Raw genomic sequence first — 21462 nt, forward strand, 5'->3', positions numbered from 1 at the left:
ATTTACACATATGAAGCTAAATAAATATACAAGAGGCCACACATAAGATGTGTAAAAGTTGATGGATAAAAATGAACTTCTTTAACTGAAAAATGTATATGGGTTAGAACGATGACCAAACCATTGGCTTTAGTTCGTTTAAAAACACAAAATTCTTAAAAATAAATTTTCTCAGCTTATATAGAATAAAGAACCTGCTTTATATTTAAAATATTATTTTTATTTTAAAAGTTATTTTTAGTATAATAAAACTAATTACAATATATATCATATTTTAAAGGTGAATTGGAAATAAATAATCCTAATTTTTATGTATTGGTCGATAATAATCTCAACTTTAAAAATTACTACCAGCGGTCCCAACTTTCAGCTATTTTTGTCTCAATGGTCTTCCGTTAAAAAACACTTAACGCCGTTATGTTTTTTCCCGAGTTTCAAACCGATGTTTTGGGTCTTTTGATCGAAAGAACGATACAAGTCAACCGATGCAAAACTTATCTTGAAACGATAATTCAAATGACTTGATTTTTGTTAATTGGAAATTCAAACACCCGAATTGAAACATTGTTTCGTCGCTTGGATCACCGTTTTGAGATAAGTTTTACATCGGTTGACTCGTATTGTTCTTTCGATCAAAAGCCCTAAAACATTGGTTTAAAACTCGAGAAAAAACGTACGGCGTTAAGTGTTTTTTTAACGGAGGACCATTGAGACAAAAATAGTTAAAAGTTGAGACTGCTGGTAGTGATTTTTAAAGTTAGGGTTATTATCGACCAATACATGAAAGTTGGGATTATTTATTTCCAATTTTCCTATTTAAAAAGAATGGTTTGGTTGGGTTATGAATGTGAGTATAAAGAGGGCAAATCACAGGGACCGAAACATTAATTTACTATTTATATTTCTTTTAGAATTTTTATTAACGATTTGACTTTTCAAACGACATAGTTAAACCCTAGCCGCTATTAGCCTCCACCTTCTCGTTATTCAAGCAACTGAGACAAGCTTCAGGTTATTTGATGTTTCTAATTCAATGTATTAATACGTTTTTGCCAATTAGGGTTACTATATTGCTAACTGTAGATGAATATTATTCATTGCTGAAGTTAATTGTTGTTTGATTCTCTTAAAAAAGATTAGATTTTTAACTTGTTTAGTTCATACAGAAACAACCAAAAGTATAATATGGCTTCAGTCACACTGAAGAAGAACTACCGGTGTGTTCAGTCTCTGCAACAGTTTTACTCCGGCGGGCCGTATGCGGTGTCGTCCGATGAATCGTTTATCGCTTGCGCGTGTAACGACACCATCAAAATAGTCGATACGTCAAGTGCTTCAATTAAGTTCACCATTGAAGAAGCTGGTGATTCAGAGGATGTTACAGCTATTGTTCTTAGCCCCGATGACAAGTTCCTGTTTTCCGCCGGTCACAACCGGCAGATTAAGGTTTGGGATTTATCCAATCTTAATCGCCCGCGTTCTTGGAAGGTATGTTTGCGGTTTTGGTTGGTTGGTAGTTGTTACTGGGGGCGGAAATTGCTGACATGACCTGAACCCGACACATAAAAAATACAGGTTTTGGGTTCGGGTTGACGCGTATACAAATGGGTTGACCCGTTTACCTGTTTAAGTATTTAAACTAGGTTTTATAATTCTGATTTTCATTTTTCCGAAAATACACTTGTAACTTCCAATACGTTTTCAAGATTTTTTAATAATTGTCATGAAAAAATCATATTATATCAATTTTGTTTTTAATACTTTTTTTGGTAAATGGGTTTAACGGGTCGTGTTTGGGTCGACCCGAATTTATGCGTGTGCGGGCTAGGGTCGAAATCTTTTAACACAAATAATAATATGGGCCCGTCAACCCGACACGAATGACACCCCTAGTTGGTACAATATTGAATCTTTTTGAGTTGTAATTTCCAATACATTTTCAAGATTTTTTTAATAATTGTCTTAAAAAATCATGTTATATCAATTTTGTTTTTAGTATTTTTTTGGTAAGTAGGTTTAATGGGTCGTGTTCGGGCCGACCTGAATTTATGTGTGTGCGGGCTAGGGTCAAAATCTTTAACACGAATAATAATATGGGCCCGTCAACCCGACAAGAATGACACCCCTAGTTGGTACAATATTGAATCTTTTTGAGTTACGCAGGATCGCCAGGGTCTGGTAATGGCAATGGCATGCCACACATCTGGTGGTTTGCTGGCAGCTGGTGGATCTGATGGCAAAGTGCTTGTGTGGGATGTTGACGGTGAATTTTGTACTCATTCTTTTAGGGGTCATAACGCGCCTGTGACTAGTGTTATTTTCCATCCTGACCCGACTCGTTTGCTGGTATGGTTTTATGCTTCACAGCTATATGCTATTGATAAACGCTTTAGTTGATCATTGTTAGTAATTGTTTTTTTAGCTTTTTTCTGGAAGTAATGATACTACTGTACGCGTATGGGATTTAACAAGCAAGAAATGTGTTGCAACTTTAGAAAGACATCAGTCCGATGTGACTAGCGTTGCAGTAACAGAAGATGGATGGACTTTGTTAAGTGGTGGCAGAGATCAGGTATTTTTTCAACTAATTATTTTCTGTTATCGTATAGTTAGTTATTATACAGTTAATGTTTTAACTGATGTATTGATAACTTTAGGTTGTAAACTTGTGGAACCTTCGTGACTACAGCCTAATTAGGAGTATACCTACCAGTGAAGCAATTGAAGGTTTATGTGTTGTTGGTACAAAAACTTCTTTTGCTTCATGTCTGCAAAGCAAGAAAGCTGGTGACGAGTCATCATTTCAGTTTCTGAGTGTCGGTGAACATGGGATTGTACGGATATGGAATTCTCGTGGGTAATAACTAAAAACACTTATTGAAGTAATATTAAAACCACGAGCACCATAATTTTATATTCACAATATATGTTTTTGCAAGCAGTGCGGTCTGCGTATTTCAGCAAGCATCTTCAGATGTTACAGTCATCAAAACGGATGAACAGGGAGCTAAAAGAGGGTTCACGTCAACTATGATGTTGCCATCTGGTCAAGGGTTGTTATGTGTGACTGCTGACAATGATTTTCTGTTTTATTCTCCAAACCAATCTCAAGAAGGAAGCTTTCAGTTGAATCTCGACAAAAGATTGGTAGGATACAACGAGGAGATTGTGGATATGAAGTTTGTGGGCGAGGAAGAACAGTTTCTTGCTGTTGCCACAAGTGTTGAACAGGCAATTTACTAAACTGTCGTTAGATGTTTGTTTTTTAATATGAGATTTGATTGTTTATTTGTGTTCTAATGTTTGCATTTTTGCAGGTACGAGTGTATGATCTTGGTTCCATGTCGTGTTCTTATGTGTTGCGGGCCACACCGAGATTGTGTTATGTTTAGATACGTGTACAACAAGCTCTGGAAGAACGTTGATTATAACCGGGAGCAAAGATAACACCGTGAGCTATTTTTTTATACATTCATTAGTAAATTTTTATTTCTTGGTGATTTCTTTAGCTCACGGTCCAATTTTATCATAATTGACAGGTAAGATTATGGGACTCTAATAGTCGGTCTTGCATTGGAGTTGGAATAGGTCACACGGGTGCGATCGGAGCAGTTGCTTTTGCAAAGAAATTACAGAATTTTTTTATCAGTGGTAGTAGGTAAAGATTAATGAATTTAAATTTGTTCATTTACAATTTATTGTAGTGGAATTGTTTTATAAATATACTAATATATTTTCTTTTATGATTTAGTGATCACACTCTGAAGTTATGGAGTTTAGATGGCCTATCTGATGATATGAACAATGGTTTTAGGTTGAAAACTAAAGCAGCCACTGCAGCCCATGATAAGGACATTAATGCCCTTGCGGTTGCGCCAAACGACAGTCTTATTTGTAGCGGGTCCCAGGATCGTACCGCTCGTATTTGGAAGCTTCCAGATTTGAAACCTGGTGTTGTACTTAAAGGCCACAAAAGAGGAATCTGGTCTGTAGAGTTTTCACCGGTTGATCAGTGTGTTATAACCGCCTCTGGAGACAAAACTATAAAGATTTGGGCCATATCAGATGGTTCTTGTTTAAAAACATTTGAAGGTCACACAGCTAGTGTTTTCAAAGTCCAGTTTCTTTCTCGTGGTGCTCAGTTTATTTCTTGTGGTAAGAAATCGTTTTATTATGTTTCATGGAAACTGAAACTTTTTTTTGTGGCTGTTAGGATCTATAAAGATTATTATTATAATTTTTATGTAGGTGCTGATGGTTTGCTAAAGCTCTGGACTGTTAAGACAAACGAGTGTATTGCAACTTATGATCAACACGAGGACAAGGTTATAAATTGTTTTCACTTTATTAGTTTATTTAACTTAAAAATGAATTGTTTTGGATATACTTTATTGCCAAATTGTTCAACTGGTCAACCATGAACGCTTAGGTGTGGGCGTTGACTGTGGGAAAGAAAACAGAAATGTTGGCGACAGGTGGCAGCGATGCTGTAATAAATCTGTGGCATGATTCTACTGCTGCTGATAAAGAGGATGCATTCAGGAAAGAGGTAACATATTGCATATGTGACATGTTTAATTAATCTTTAAATAATCAGATAACTATAATAAGGGATATAATTGATTACGCAGGAGGAAAGTGCGTTAAAAGGCCAAGAGCTAGAAAATGCTGTAGAAGATGGCGATTACACAAAAGCAATACGTCTTGCAGTTGAGCTTCGTAGACCACACAAAGTATTCAATTTATTCGGTGACCTTTGCAGGTTATTAATAACACGTTTCAGTTTCATTTTCCATTTTCATATGATAACATTTATTTAACATTGTGTTAAAACATACGTATTAACAGGAAGGAAGATGCCAAAAATAAAGTGAAAGCAGCTCTTGATGTTCTTAGCAGCGACGAATACCGTTTATTATTAGAGTATGTTAGAGAATGGAATACAAAACCAAAGCTTTGTCACATTGCATAATTCGTGCTTCATCAGGTTTTCAGTATTCTTCCACCGACTGAGATAGTTGAGGTATTATTAACTAATTATATAACTGCTTCATTACAGAACATCATTTAATTTTTTTTTTTCATTTTGTGTGTTTGTTCAAAGATGAAAGGCGTTGGGGAGCTTCTAGAAGGACTAATACCGTATTCTCAGAGGCATTATAGCAGGATAGACAGATTGGAAAGGAGTACGTTCTTGTTGGATTACACGCTTAATGGGATGTCGGTTGTTGAGCCGGAACCAGAAACAGGTGTTGTGGATGACCCGAAGGACGGGTCTTTAATGGAGGTTGAGGGGCAAGATCAAGAACCAGCCGGTGAAGAAGATGGTTTAAAGAAACGGTCTTCGAAGAAGAGGAAATCTCATAAATCGAATGGCGGAAGTAAGAAAATTAAAGTGTAGTTATTTTATCAATGTTGCAGCAGCATTTCGGAAAGTGAGTTTATATTATGTTGTTATATTTGGTGTTCTGGAATTTTGTTAGAGCTCCAGAATGACTATATATTTGAGTAGGTTCTGTGACATGTGCTGGGAATGGTTAGAGATGATCATTTTATATTTTTCAGATTGGTTTGTGTTTGCAAGTGTTTACCAAAACAGTGTTAATTATAAGCCCATTAGCCCTTTTAGTTTCTTTTATATAACATCCAATTTAGATCTCACTAAACCGGGCTTTTTTTCGCCAAGTCTCTAAATCCATACTCACACTTTTGCTTTTATTTTTCACCCAAAGAAACGGACAGACCTTAATATCTTCCACCAACCTTAAAAGTTTACTTAGCAAACGCTAAAATATAAGTTCAGTGATCTAACAAACTAACGCTTGACACCTAGTTGAGTTAAACCCTCAATGTAAACTTAATTTAAAGGAAACATTTACCAAAATGGACAACTAGTCAATGTTGATAAAATATCACTTTTAAAATTTTGACACCCGCTCACCTTTTGCTCATTATTCGACAGGATTTTCAGCCAACCATAATTTTTTGCAGCATGCTCAAAAAACCTCATCGGACAACCCGACAATTTAAGACGCGTGCCAAATTCCGGTGGGTTAAGAATCCATTGAGTAATAATCAAAAAGCGATTAGACAGACGAGTTTTTATCATTTACGGTGGATATTTTGAGATCTGGTTGGTTAAAAATGAATATTTTGTCGACATTGACCCGTCAAATAATCATTTTAGTTAATTCACTTAAAGTCTTAAACCGTAAACTAGCAAGTAGTTTAGGGGCAATTTCGACAACTTCATATGCATATTCATAGGATAATCCGACCCGGTTCATATATAAACAATAATAATAATCTCGTGCAGGATTGACATTCATTCGTCAATCGTCACTATTACTCCTTGGTCACTACTTTACCGCTACAACCGGAAGAACCACCCGCCGTCTGCTTCAGGTATTCAATCAATCAATTAAAACTCTAATTCTTTAATTCATTCCATTAATTATGCGTTACGTCTTATTCCTAAATCCCAATTAACGGTTTTCGTTATCCAATTGCGTAAAAAAATTAGGGTTTTTTCAATTTGTTACGGTTTCGGTTTTCGAATCAATATTTGTGTGATTTGTATATAAAGTTTAATGGGTTTGTGTTCTTTTAGTGCATGGGTTCAATTTAGATCCGAATTTAGGGTTTTTGCTATTAGGGTTTAACGATTGCGTATCGGATAAAAATGGGATTTTTTTTTAAATTTTATGTGTTTTAGGATATGACAATTAGGGTTTTATGATTAACTGGGTATGGATTATAATCCTGGGTTTAATTGAAATAACAGATTTTAATTTTGTTTGCTGATTAGGGCTTAATTATCAATGACTTTGTTGATAATTAATTTTTAATGTATTTTGTTAGTTTTTGACAAAGTTAATGTCAAATATATCATACCTTTATGCTGGTCGGCGGTGGTATACCGACTAGCGATCGGATTGGAATTGTATACATGTGTGTGTGTGTGTCTATATACAAAAATTTTTCAATATTTTATTTACAATTTTTCAAATTTATTAATCAGGTTGGATTAATATTTATAATTTTCCAAATACTTAGATTTTGACAGAATTTTGAACGATTTGGGTAGATTTGGTTCAGGTTTGATCGACTACTGATTTGTTGGTCGGATTAGGTAGAATCAATCAGTAGCGTACCAATTGGCGATTTTTACGACACTGCGTTTATGTCTGTCTACAGTTTAGGTATTGAATTAATAATAATGTTTAAGTTTGCAGGATGGTGAAAATTATATTACCGGGGTCTAAGAAAAGGCAAGAACCACCCGAAACAATAGACGGTCCACAAAATAAAAAGCAGAAGATGGATAACAGTATCAAAACCGAGTGCAGAAAGATTCTGAAAACATTAATGGGCCACAAGTTCGGGTTTATTTTCAACCAACCTGTGGACCCCGTGGAGCTCGGGATTCCTGATTACTTCGAGATTATCACTCATCCTATGGATTTGGGGACGATAAGTAAGAAGTTGGAGGATAATATCTATTCTATCGCATACACATTTGCTGCTGATATCAGATTAACGTTTTCGAATGCCATGAGATATAACCCTCCGAAAAACGTTGTTCATTTAATGGCGAAGGAGTTGAATGATCTCTTTGACAGAAATTGGAAGCCTTTACAAGCAAAGATTATGAAACCAATCAAAAAGGTTGCAGTAAAGATATCAGAAAGCAAGACTGCTAAAAAACCAGTTGTTAATGTGGTGTTTAAAGTAAAGAAACCCGAAGATGCAAGCAATGTTACAGCTTGCTCTGAGGTGAAACCAAAACCTGTAATATCTTGTGAGGAGAAGATGAGGCTCAAGAAGGAGCTTATGGTGGCATTAAGAGGTGATTTGAGTGGACCATTGCGTGGATTTTTAAGGAAATATGGTTTGATTTCCTCGAATAAAGAGAAGATTGAAAGTGTGTTTGGTTTGTTTGGTGATGATACTCTACGGGAGTTGAAACGAGTCATGAAAGAGAGTTCGGGTACAAGTATGGAAAAGGTAAATTACGTTACCTCATGCTTTTGTATGATTATATGGCTTGATATGAGTGTTAAATGTAATTCAGGGGAGTAATGATCGTGTAAAAACGCAGCCGACAAAGGAAACCATCGATAGACAGAAACTTGAAGGTGAAGTTATAATAATTTCGTCATTTTCATTATCATTACATTTTTTTATGGGATTTATTGATCTCTGAAAGTTCATGGAATGTGAGTGTTCACAGTAAAGTCAAATATTGAATCCCGAATCAAGGCTGCACGAGCTGCTAAAGAAGCCTTACTCGAGAGTGCAAAGTCGGATTTGCAAATGAGACGTGATAAAGAACGAGAAAGAGTAGAAAAGGTTTATTTATTTATTTATTTTTATTTATTTATTTTTTTTATTTCGCTTCAATCTTTAATACATGTGTTGTTGAGTGTTAACTTTTTTATGTGTTCAGATGGAAAGAACTGTAACTATGGATGACAACCTAACGGTTTTGATGGAGCTCGAGAAACTGTGCAAAAATTCAGGGATTAAAAACCCGCTGGAATTGATTGGGTTGCGTTTGAAGGAAGAATACTATTATGGTTACGATGAGTACATTGATGACGATGATGATGGTGGTGTTAGCTTCGAAGAGCTGGAGGACGGTGAGATATTTTGACGTAGACTGATGTAGCGTAGCTACTACTCGCTAGTTTATAGTTGTGAATTGAATCAGTTTTGCTGATACTTGTGTTTTTATGTGAAGTGTAATTGAGACCATTTTTATCTGGGATGATATGATGTTTCCGTTCCGGTAGTGATATATGTATGTACGTATATATATATGTAGGACGGTCCTTATTTGTTAGATACAACCGGTTTTAACATATGTAGCTATTGTACTGTGTAACCTGTGTTATATAATCTGGCTTGTCATTATAATAGGACTGGTATAAAGCTTAGTTTTAGTAATGTTTAGTAACATTACTTACGCGAATGGTTTAAGCCTTGGATCCAATTTCATGCGGTGACAAATTCGTAAATAACCTAAATTTAATTCCGCTTTATAATTCATCGATTGCATATGACCTAAATACGCTCACTCCCAACAACCTGAATACGCTTTGTATTGTATTGCAATCACGTTCCAAATTGCAGACGGTTAACGAATTTCAAAGAATTTACAATTATGCCATCGCGTGTTTTTCAAATTTGAATTGAAAACAACAGTGTATTATGTCACGTACGTAATGTACGATAAGCTATTATTGTATTCTATCTTTTATCTATAAAATAGAACGTAGATTGGCTCATTCATTAGTAAAGTGATAAAATGAATCCATCTAGACAAATGATTGAAAACTTTAAACTTCAATAAACTTTTAAACCAATATTTGATATAGTTGTGTTTTCAACAATAATCATCCAAGGTCAAACATCATACAACTTCACCTTTAATCAACTAACTTCTTAAGTATAAAGGACAAGAAGTAACATCTAGGAACTTAAGGAAGACTGAGATCATATTACAAAAAGAAAAGTAACTTAATCATAATCAAGGTGCCATTAATAAACTAACCTCAACACCAGCATTAGGGACCTTTAAGTTTGATGGATGGACGAAACCCTTAGCCTTCAAACGAGTTAGAACCTACAAACGAAAAATCGAAAAAATAAAATTTAACATTATATTCGCTTAGATTTGATATAAACGAAACCACAAATTACCAAAAGAAAAGCAACTTTACATCAAAACAAGAAGGGCCAATCTGGAGGTCCTTGACATGTCGAAAGCCGAGTATTAATGCTTTAAGCATCTCCTCTTGAGCTTCTTCATCTTTAGGGAGTTTATAATTTAAGTGAGCCTCAACTAAAGAAGAAACATTCAAAAACAAAGCTTCCTCAACAACAGATAACTTTTAATTGCTAGTGACAAAATATTAGGTGCATTGATTTCAATAACATTTGCATGATCATCAAATAGATTACACGGAATGAGTCCAGAAAACACCAAGTTCTTAACACTCTTTGAGGTGATATTGAGCCGCCTGAAACCGTAACAATATCTCAACTCCAGAGTTTCCTGAGTTTCCAATACAGGACTCCCGGATAATATATTTTCAATCAAATCTTCATCCAACTTCCCACACGCGATGCATAAACTTTTAAGGTTTTCCAACTAATCGCCCCCGAGGGATTAAACAGAAAGCCTTCCAATGTCAGATCAGTAACACACGAATTTGTGAAAAACAACTAATCTAGTGGCAACTTAGCTATACATGCTACATCCCATCACCTCAAATTAAGCTCTTCCACATTACAGTTTACCGCGTAATGAATCCAGTTGTGGATCCAAGATTTAAACCGATAACCGTAGTTGCTATCCACTTTGATTTCTTGAGCTTCAACTGGCCACGCTGAGTTAGCGCTTGGCTCACGTCACTTACAGGAACATGTCTGAAGAAACACTAAGTGAACCCACGGGCAGATTATAGATAATATGGGGGTTAAGTAATGTTTCCCACGAGGATGAGGTCCAGCAGAGAAGGTTGTTCTTCAGGGGACCTGCAAAACAGACACCGTAAGCTCGTCACTGAGAAGGGGGGGGGGGGGTTCCTCCTTGTGACCACCCTCCGGCGTGAGAATCAGACTAGATTGCTCTGAATATAAGTGTATATTAAGAGATTGCTAGATAAGATTGAGATATCAGATGATGTCCTTACCATTCCAAGGTGTTGGAGTATTTATAGCCGAAGGTAGGTTTCCCAGAAGGTACAGCCGGCTGAATAATATTCCTGTTCTACCAACAGTGGACTACGCACAGGCCATGCTGGTTGGTGGATAGGCTACGGCCAATAGTAAAGGTCGGCTGTATACTGTTCCTTTACTGCCGGCTACGCACTGTTCCACCAACTGTAGGCTGCGCACGTCCCATCGTAAGGGTTGGTGAGTAGGCAGCGGCTAATAGTGACAAACAGTACTAGAGGGTGCTCCTCCTCGTATTGTTGTCGGTGAGCTGTCACCCTGTGATTGGTTCATGGGCTGCTCTGGTCAAATTGTCTGTTCCGCCCATACCTTAGTAGGTATAGTACGAAAGACCTTCCAAAAGCATACGGACTGGCTCATTTAGGCGGGAGTATTCCCGCCTTGCTCATTCCTTCATGTGACTACTGAAGTAGCGAATGCCTTGTGCGTGTAGCCTTGCTGTTAGTGCGGGTAGCCTTCCCTGATGGCTTGTATCCGCAGCTGCGGGAACAGGCGGGGTACTTCACCATTGGGAGGCTTTCCCTGCGGGTACAGCTGGCGTACTGCGCGTAAGGTTCTTTGAGCATGGTGGGTCCTGCTGGAGCAGTTGGTCATTGCGCAGACGTCCCTATTCAAGGTGAGTCTTGCGGGTCCAACTGGGCTCTGCTGGGACCTACCTCTTCAAGTCCCCCCAGTCCAATGTTCTTCTCATGAATTATTAATAAGTGAGGTGAACTTTTGGACTTAGCAAGGGGTTTTTGAAAAGGGTTTAGTTTTTAGGTTTTCCGTGGTGATTCTTCCCGCGGTTTTCCTGATGTCACGCAGAAATTCCCGACTTTTCTGCTTGATCTTTGGGTGTGAAGCGGGTAGGTTTGTAACCTCCTCGTACGTCAGGAGCGTTGAGTCCCACTTATGTGGATTCTCCATGGGGTTTTGGTTGTTTTCAACATACTGATCAATTATGCTAAAACCATCAATCCCACCATGGAGTTTCGAACAATATAGTTCTCGACGTTCCCGTCATGCGGGGATGTTATTCCCGTTTCCGCTAGCATGGCCCAGAAGATCCTTCTTGGTTTGAATTCCCTGCAGAGTGCTAAGTATGTGAAGGGTTTTGCCTTGACACTGTACCCGCACTTGTCTTACGGTTACTTTACTTCCAAGGTATTCCTGGCGTCAATTCCCTGCGGGTGCTAAGTATGTGAAGGGTTTTGCCTTAACACTGTACCCGCATCCGTCTTACGGTTACTTGGTTGCCAAGGTAAGGGGTATTTTCCCGCTTACTTTTGAATCTTTTTGAATTTTGAATTTTGAAATTCGAAGAGTTGGTGGAAGGATAAGAACAGTCCAAACCTCTGAAACGTCGTGCGACGGTTTCTTCTGACTGTGTCAGGACGTGCAGGAAGTTATGGTGACGTGACAGTACATGGTCATTCCAGACGCTTTTTCAGGCGCGTGGGCGCGATTTTTCGGGCGCGTGGCCGCGAAATTAATGGTATGCGTCCTGTCAACAGCTGTTGCCAGCTTGCTTTTTGCCACGTGTCATAGTTTCATTGCACCTTCGTTTTCTCTCTCTTCCGCATTAATTTCATCGCATTAATTGCGATTAGTATATAAAGGGGGAGAGGGTTCTTTGTAATCCACACTTTCACTCTTCTCTTCATCTTCTTTGCGATTTCCGGCGAATACTCACCTTTTCAGGCAAGCATTCTCCCGAAATCGTTTTCTTCTTCTTTTACAAGATGTCTCGTGATCTCGAATCTACAGCTGATGACAAGAGTACTGCTGGCGAGTGCCAGTGTGCTCTGCCTGGCGATCTGTATCGGTACGTCGTCAGGAAGTTCATGCTCGAGTCTCTCGAGCCTGAGTTTCCTGAACCCCATCAGACGGTGTACGATGCCCCCAGAGGCAAGATCGGGGTTTATGCTGCATTCTTTGTTTATGGGAATCTTAGGTTCCCATTGACAAAGTTTGTTTACCGTGTCCTTGAGAGGCACGGTGTTCATTTGACCGAGTTGCACCCCATGGCGATCGCCAAGATTCGCCACTTCGAGTGGGTGTGCCGGATTTTGGGCATTGAGCCCTATGTTGACCGCCTGATGACCTTCTACACTTGGAGGTGCATCCAGGGGTGGTACACGTTGATAACCCGGATCAAGGGTTTGAAGATTTGCGCAACCGAGCGCAGTCTTCGCGCGTGGAAGCGGGAGTTCTTCTACATCTCCGCTCGCGCCATCCCCCTTGCCATGAAGTTTAAGAATGGGCAAGTACTTCCCAGCCTTCACGCCTCCAACTACGAGGAGGCGAAATGGTTTTCGAAGATATCCCGAGTCCAATCTCCGGTTTACCGGTTTGCGGAGTCCGGGATGGTGATGCTGGGGATGAGCCGGGTGTGGAAGGCTGCGGATGCGCATAAGATCCCAATCGTCCTCGAATACGGTTCGAACTCTGTTCCTTACGGTATGCTTTCTTTCTTTTTGTTGATTTAGAATCTCTTCTAACTTTTTCTGTTTATTTCAGAGGGGAACGACTTGCAGTCGCTCTTGGACCCGCGGGAGGCTGACGGTCCCGTTCGGATGGGTACTCGTGCTCTAGACGAGAACGAGTTGCCCATCCTAGAACAAACGGCGGATCGGTTCGTGGAGGTCTATCCACTAGGCCATGAGATCCTTAGCGCCCGTCGGCCAGGTAAGGCGCTATTCGACCCTCGACCCCTCAATGTTGAAACCTCTGCTGGAATTCCTCTAATCGTATGTTCTGATGAGGAATCCGCAGATGGTCCTCCGTTGGTGCGGAAGAAGAAGGCTGCCGGCGGGAAGGGGAAGGAGAAGGTGGCCTCCACAGCCGATCCAGCGCCTCAGTCTGACTCGGAGACCGAGAGCGAAGAGGTGGCGGGGAATCCCGGTGGTGATAAGATCACCATTCCGGAGGCTGTGACAACTGTCACCGAAGAGCCCAGGATGACGACGGTGACCGGCGTGAAGAGGCCGGCTCCATCGGGTTCGTCCCCGCCTCTCCGTACCTTTAGGCTCAAGAAAACCCGTAAGTACAAACTTCCTTCATCTTTAGCTTCATAGTTTAATGTCGTTTAACACTTATCTTCTTTACGCAGGCGTGGATGTTGACGCATTCCAGGGTGGAGCGCAGAGGAGTACCGGTAAACCGGAGTGAAGCCGAACGCGCCCGTAACGAAGCTGTGTTGCTTGCGGCTAAAGATGTGTTGCTTGCCAACCTCAACAAGAGTGAAGCCGAACGCGCCCGTAACGAAGCTCAAGCTGCCCTCCAAGAAGCTCTGGTTGCCAAGGAATGGCTTCTTCGAGAAGCGTTGTCTCAGGTATGTTTAGCTTCATGTCTTCACGCTTTTCTTTGTAAATAGAAAAGGTTCTGATACTTGTATTTTTTTTCTTTGTAGGTTGTGCATCGGGTCTTCTCATAGACGTCTTATGACGATGCTATGAGCACAGCCCTCAACGCTTCTCACGAGGATGGGGAAAAGGCCGACTTCCTGCTTGGTCTAGGGTTCGTTGAGAAAGGCATCCCGCCTTCCAACTTCCCTTTGTATGATGTGGATACTGAAGCTATTTACGACCAGGCAGTGAACCAGTATGCCGCCTTCCCGCATCCGGTGGTGGAGAAGGTAAACGAAGTTGCTGCTGCTGATGATGGGCTAGCTATACTTAAAGCCTTCTTTGAACCATCACGCTCTACTGATGGAGCGGGTCCAAGTGGAAGTGGTCCTGAAGCTTGATTCTGAAGATCCCTTTCCACCATTAGCGTAGATTTTTGCTTTTGTATAGCTATCTTTGTAATATTTGAATTTGATGAAATAAAGATTGTGTTTGTTCTTTGCCTTGTTTATTTTACGCATGTTTTGATCTAACTTAGTAATTTCTTTAGTACTTAGATAAGTTAACTTTTTAACGTGGTAAATTATAAGTTTGTTTCGCTTCCTCTTTCATGATTGTGCGGGTATGACCGTCACTTACACTTAGTAGGATGGCTTAACTTTACTTATATCTGACCTGCGTGGAAGTTTTCCTCATCTTTTCCTTTGAAATTTTCTAAGTGTTCAGAATAAGTTAACCTTTGAACGTGGTAGATGATAGGTTGAAGTTTTGCTTCCTTGTTCGTGATTGTGCGGGTAAGACCGTCACTTGCACTTACAAGGATGGCTAAACTTTACTTACATCTGACCTGCGTGTAGGTTTTCCTTATTTTTAGCGTTGTGTTTATGCGGGTTTTGCCGCCTTCCACACGTAACGACTTACTTCTTCCCCCATTTATGCGGTGAATACCGGCACCAGTGTGGGAAGTTCATAAGTATAAAGGTAAGGCTATCAACACATTGTGAAAGGAGAATCATTTCCATTAGAAGTGGCTCTAGGCCTTTTCTTTACAAGTTTGGAATTGATCTACATATAACATTTGCGTAATTGAGCTCCGTTCCATGTTCTTGGGATGGGAGTGCCATCGAGCCTTTCGAGCCGGTATGCGCCCTTTCCCAGGACTTCTTTGATAATGTATGGCCCTTCCCAGACCGGGGCCAGCTTTCCTGGGCGTTCTTGGTTCGAAGCCTCGTTGTTACGCAGTATGTAGTCTCCTACATTGAAGTTGCAGAGTTTTACCCGCGTGTTGTAGTACTTTTGCATTTGTCTCTTGTAGTTCTCTTCACGCACTGCGGCTAAGTCTCTGCGTTCCTCGGTTAGCATAAGGTCCAACCGTCTTTCCACATCATTGTCTTCTGGCTGAATCAAGACCCTTGGTGAGGGTAAACCGATTTCGACCGGGACCATAGCTTCAGTGCCATAAGTGAGACTGAACGGGGTTTCTCCCGTACTGGCCTTCTTCAGCGTTCTGTTTGCCCAAAGGACGTGCGGAAGCTCGTCCACCCAGCCGGATCTGTGTTCCAAGAGTCTTTTCTTTATGCCTTCGACGATGCTCTTATTTGCTCTTTCCACCTCACCATTACCTTGCGGGTGTGCCACTGAGGTAAAGGTGTGGGTGATTTGAAGTTCTTTCAGCCACTGTTGTAGCTTCTTGTCAGCAAAGTTGGTGCCGTTATCGCTCACCAAATTCTGTGGAAGTCCAAAACGACAAATAATAAATTCCCAAATAAATTTTTTGATATGTTTCGCGGTTGTTTGGGCTAAAGGTTTTGCTTCTATCCACTTGGTGAAGTAGTCGATGGCTACCACTAGGAACTGAACATTTCCTGCTGCTGTAGGAAATGGGCCTGTCACATCGATGGCCCACTTCTGAAATGGCCATGAAGAAGTGACTGGAACAAGTTCATTCTTCGGGCGGTGCGTGTTGGGTGCGTAAAGCTGGCAAGACCTGCATTTTCTGATGTATGCCAGTGCATCCGTATGCATCCCCGGCCAAAAGTATCCCGCGTTGTTTAGCTTAGCTACAACAGCGCGGGGACCTGCGTGTACTCCACAGATGCCTTCGTGTACTTCCCTTAGGAGGTAGTCAGCATCTTGGTTGTCCACGCATCTTAAGAGTGGGCCAAGAAATTTACGTCTGTAAAGGATGTCATCGATGAGTTGATAATTCAGTGCTTTACAGCGTAGTTTTCTTGCCTGTGTTTTGGATTCTGGTAGTGTACCTGCCGCAAGGTATTTTATTATTGGTGTCATCCACGTTTCCGTGCCGGTTTGGATGACACAAATTTCCTTGTGCGGGACCGAAGGTGTCTCGAGGAGTTCAATGCGGATATCCTTTCCTAAGTGGGTGAAGGCTAATGATGCAAGCTTGCTTAACGCATCCGCAGATTTGTTTTCACTTCGCTTGACGTGTATGACTTTGTAGTCATTGAAATCGCGCATAAGGGATTTTGCTTGTGCGAGGTACAGGGCCATTGTGTCGTTCACGGCCGTGTACGTCCCGTTGATTTGATTGGCTACTAACATGGAATCCACGTGGGCTTCCAAGTTTTTCACTCCCATCTTACGCGCAATTCTCAGCCCAGCCAAGAATGCCTCATACTCGGCTTCGTTATTCGTACTTGGAAAATCCAGTCGAATAGCGTAAGTGTATTCTTGGCCCGCTGGGTTGGTTAGCTTTAGCCCTGCGCCTGAACCCTCGTTATTGGCTGCCCCATCAGTGTAGAGTCGCCAGACATCATTGATGTCTTGTGCTGGAGAGGGTTGAGCCTCTTCCTGGCACTCTTTTTCCCGCGATGCAGGCACTTCTGCAATAAAGTCGGCCAGAACCTGGCCTTTTATGGCTGGTCTTGGCTTATACTTTATCGCGTATTCTCCCAACTCAATTGCCCATTTGGCTAGGCGTCCCGATAACTCGGGTTTGCCTAGAACGTTTGCAAGTTTGAAGTTGGAGAGAATGGTGATTGGGTGACCCTGGAAATATCGTCTTAACCTGCGTGAAGCGTGTATAAGTGCTAAGATTAATTTTTCGAGGGTAGAGTACCGGGTTTCTACGTCTGTTAGGATACGGCTGACATAATAGATTGGCATCTGGATGCCTTTTCGCTCTACTAGCAGGACTGCCCCGGTTGCTCTATCTGTTGCGGAAAGGTATAGGATTAACTCCTCTCCTGCTTCTGGTGCTGTGAGTGTTGGGAGTTCGATCAAGCGTGACCGAATCTCCTGAAATGCTGCTTCCGCTTCTGGTGTCCAGCGGAAGTGCGTTTTCTTTAAACAGTTTCTCAACGTTGACACGAAGGGAAACGACTTATCCGCGTGGTTTGCCAAAAAGCGATTAAGTGCCACTAGTCGTCCATTCAGTGTCTGAGCCTGTTTGATGGTAGTAGGTGATTCCATTTTGATAATGGCTTCGACCTTTTCAGGGTTCGCTCTGAAGCCATCTTTAGTGACGATGACCCCCAAGAACTTCCCTTCTTCCATTCCAAAGGCACACTTGCTCGGGTTGAGCTTCATGTTTATCTTCCTGAGCGTGTTGAAAGTTTCTTCGATGTCTTTCAACATCGCTTCTGGGTCAGGGCTTTTGATGACCAAGTCATCCATGTAGACTTCCAAGTTCCTCCCAATTTGGGTATGAAACTGGTTGTCCATCAGGCGTTGGTATGTGGACCCGGCATTCTTAAGTCCGAATGGCATCATTTGGTAACAAAATGTGCCATCGGGCGTCCGAAAAGCGGTTTTGTCCTGATCATCAACGGCCATGTGGATTTGATGGTACCCCTTATACGCGTCCAGGAAGCATTTAAGGCGGAATGGTGCCAACGAGTCCACCTTAAGATCAATTTCAGGTAACGGATAACAATCTTTGGGGCATGCTTTGTTCAAGTCTTTGAAATCTATGCACATGCGCCATTGTTTGTTATTCTTCGGTACCATAACGGGATTTGCAACCCAAGTTTGATATCTACTAACGCGTACGATGCCTGCGTCAAGGAGCTCCTTGATTTGGGTTCTACACGCGTTAGTTTGTTCTGGCCCCATTACTCTGCGCTTTTGTACGATCGGCGTAACAGCCGGATCGCATTTGAGCTTATGCTCTGCCTTACTTCGGGGTACACCAGTCATGTCAGCTGGTGTCCACGCGAAGATGTCAGCGTTCTTTTGTAATAAACGCTTGAGTAAGGTGCGTGTGGGATCAACAATTGTTGGGCCAATGGAGACGGCCTGGTCCGGGTACTTGCCGTTGAAGGCCCATCTTTCTGGTTCGGTGATGGTTGGTTTAGCCATCTTTGGTTTGGGTTTAGATGAGACAGATGCGATGCATACCTGGGGAATGCCGGTGATCATCGCTACACCCTCAGCTGTTGGCCATCCCATCATGCCGTGGACTGAGGATACCACGGCGTTGAATCTTGCCATCCCGTCTCTCCCGAAGAGAATGTCGTATGTGTGGTGTGGCTTCCTCATCACGACAAAGTCCACATCTTCTGTGCGGGAGTGTTTCCCATCTGTAAGAGTGACGGGGAAAGATAGGATACCCAGGGGGGTGTTTGTGCTGCCATCAAACCCTTCCATCGAGGCGCAGATCGTTTCCAGGCGTTCCTTGTCTTCGTCATCTAGCTTGTCGAAGAACTGCCTGTACATCACCGTTGACGAGGCGCCGTTGTCAGCAAGAGTGCGAGAAGTGATGTAGTGCCCCAGCTGGCTTTTGATGACGATAGGGCCTTCTTTGCTGGGTCCTCCTGGCACTCGCGGGAAGCGCACCTCAGCTTCCTTCCACGCACATGGTTCTGGCGTTCGCCTTTTTCTTCCTCTGATGTTGCCATGAACCATGTTGATGCTGATGTCCACGGGCTTTCGTCCGTTGCCTCGGTACCGGTTGTCGTTCCTTCCTCCCTTCTTGATTGATGCCACCAGGTGTGCCAGTCTTCCATCCTTGACGAATGCTTCAACAATATCCTTCAAGGATGTACACTCTTCTGTACCATGACCTTTTGTCCCGTGGAAGTCACAGGATTTGCTCTGATCCGCATTAGGTCGCTGTCGGATCATTGGAGGTTTTGGCCATGGTAGCTTTTCAGTGGCAAATATCTCCGTGACGCTTTTGGTGAGTGGCGTCCACCGGTGCTTTTGGCTTGAAGGGTGTGTGTGATTTCTTCCGCCAACAAGAGGGTGAGAGCTGGATGAGGTGTCAAAGTTTACCCTTGACTGCCAGATACCTAGCTTCCTCTTTTTGTTCTGCCGGGCGATCCGAACATTGTTCTCTCTTGTCCTCTGCGTATAGAGGTGTGTACTCTGGGGAAGATCCCTTCCCAGTTGCTTCTCCGTCTCGGCAAAGCGCTTGGCCGCCTTCATGATGGCATCCCATGTTGACGGCATGCCATCCTTACCCGTCAATGTGCGGATAAGCTCTGGGTATTCGGCGCCTTGGATGAAAGCGGCGCGGACCAGATCTTCACTTATGTTGCCGAGACTTAGCTTTTTGGAGTTGAAGCGGGTGATGAAGTCTAGTAAAGATTCATCCTCCTCTCTAACGCAGTTGAGGATCGTCCACTGTTCTTCGGTATATTTCCTCTGTTGGCTGAAGTGCTGGCTGAACTTGTTCTGAAAGTCCGCCCAGTCATATATGTGGTGGACAGGTAAACGATCGAACCATGCCCTGGCCGCTCCAACCAGAGTCATCTGGAACATATAACACCACGTGGGTTCCGTCCAGTTACTGACGGTTGCCCCCGCAATGAATCTGTTCAAGTGGTCGTCTGGGTCGGATAGGCCATCATAAGTGCCAATGTTGGACATTTGTTTGGCACTTCTCGGGGCGATTGCTTCCGCAATGTCCCTTGCGAACTTTGACTTTCCTGCATTTGTAGCAGTTGGCCTAAAGGTTTTGGAGAAGTCACGCGGGTTTCTCTCCGCATTCGTTGGTTTAAAAGCTTCCACAAAATTCCTTTTCGGCTGGAAGTCCGTTTCCTTACGCTTCCCTTTCGCCTTATGGCGAGGGTTTGCGTCGGTATCGGATTCTTCCCTGTCGTCGTCTGAGTACTCGCCCTCGCTGTTCATATTGAGATGTTGGCGAGTACTGCCGAATTCGTCAGCCTGTTGAACTGAACGCAAGCGTTCATCCAATTCAGCTTGGAACTCTCTCTGACGTGCTTCGGCCCACGCCTTCACTTGATCTAGTGTTTGGCGAGGGACCCTCGTTCGTTTTTCCAACTGGGCATCGGTGAACCCCAGTGGAATATTTACTGCACTTGCCCCGGCTTGGGTAGTCGGGGTAGTGTTCGTAAGATTTGTATAACCGCCGGTGTTCCCCCCAGTTGCTGGGGTTGTGGTTACCGGGGTTTCTTGGTCGGTTACTGGCCTTGGGACCGGAGTAACGTTAACCATTTCTTCAGAAATTTTGAAAAAACTAAATTAGTTCTAGCTTTTATGCACGGATGGCGCCAATGAAGAAACACTAAGTGAACCCACGGGCAGATTATAGATAATCTGAGGGTTAAGTAATGTTTCCCACGAGGATGAGGTCCAGCAGAGAAGGTTGTTCTTCAGGGGACCTGCAAAACAGACACCGTAAGCTCGTCACTGAGAAGGGGGGGGGGGTTCCTCCTTGTGACCACCCTCCGGCGTGAGAATCAGACTAGATTGCTCTGAATATAAGTGTATATTAAGAGATTGCTAGATAAGATTGAGATATCAGATGATGTCCTTACCATTCCAAGGTGTTGGAGTATTTATAGCCGAAGGTAGGTTTCCCAGAAGGTACAGCCGGCTGAATAATATTCCTGTTCTACCAACAGTGGACTACGCACAGGCCATGCTGGTTGGTGGATAGGCTACGGCCAATAGTAAAGGTCGGCTGTATACTGTTCCTTTACTGCCGGCTACGCACTGTTCCACCAACTGTAGGCTGCGCACGTCCCATCGTAAGGGTTGGTGAGTAGGCAGCGGCTAATAGTGACAAACAGTACTAGAGGGTGCTCCTCCTCGTATTGTTGTCGGTGAGCTGTCACCCTGTGATTGGTTCATGGGCTGCTCTGGTCAAATTGTCTGTTCCGCCCATACCTTAGTAGGTATAGTACGAAAGACCTTCCAGAAGCATACGGACTGGCTCATTTAGGCGGGAGTATTCCCGCCTTGCTCATTCCTTCATGTGACTACTGAAGTAGCGAATGCCTTGTGCGTGTAGCCTTGCTGTTAGTGCGGGTAGCCTTCCCTGATGGCTTGTATCCGCAGCTGCGGGAACAGGCGGGGTACTTCACCATTGGGAGGCTTTCCCTGCGGGTACAGCTGGCGTACTGCGCGTAAGGTTCTTTGAGCATGGTAGGTCCTGCTGGAGCAGTTGGTCATTGCGCAGACG

General features: G+C 42.5%; 1 protein-coding gene and 1 pseudogene across 2 annotated transcripts; both read left to right on the forward strand.

The window, feature by feature from the left end:
- Window positions 1-1185: 1185 nt before the first annotated feature.
- Window positions 1186-5443, forward strand: LOC143538553 (protein TORMOZ EMBRYO DEFECTIVE-like; annotated as a pseudogene). The gene is made up of 13 exons (XR_013136264.1): window positions 1186-1488; window positions 2164-2346; window positions 2423-2572; window positions 2658-2857; window positions 2943-3231; window positions 3318-3451; window positions 3540-3658; window positions 3752-4155; window positions 4249-4325; window positions 4430-4549; window positions 4632-4762; window positions 4849-5023; window positions 5105-5443. The product of XR_013136264.1 is annotated as a protein TORMOZ EMBRYO DEFECTIVE-like (transcript).
- Window positions 5444-6360: 917 nt separating this feature from the next.
- Window positions 6361-8810, forward strand: LOC143538530 (transcription factor GTE10-like). Its single transcript, XM_077032075.1, has 5 exons — window positions 6361-6405; window positions 7236-8007; window positions 8075-8138; window positions 8234-8352; window positions 8450-8810. Exons 2-5 carry the CDS (start codon window positions 7237-7239, stop codon window positions 8654-8656), a joined length of 1161 nt encoding a protein of 386 aa, XP_076888190.1. The 5' UTR covers window positions 6361-6405; window position 7236; the 3' UTR covers window positions 8657-8810.
- The last annotated feature ends 12652 nt before the right edge of the window (window positions 8811-21462 follow it).

This window comes from Bidens hawaiensis, unplaced genomic scaffold (genome assembly GCF_021521415.1).
Source record: "Bidens hawaiensis isolate Kalapana, Puna unplaced genomic scaffold, B.hawaiensis_p1.1 tig00011638_1, whole genome shotgun sequence".
NCBI classification, from domain to species: Eukaryota; Viridiplantae; Streptophyta; class Magnoliopsida; order Asterales; family Asteraceae; genus Bidens; species Bidens hawaiensis.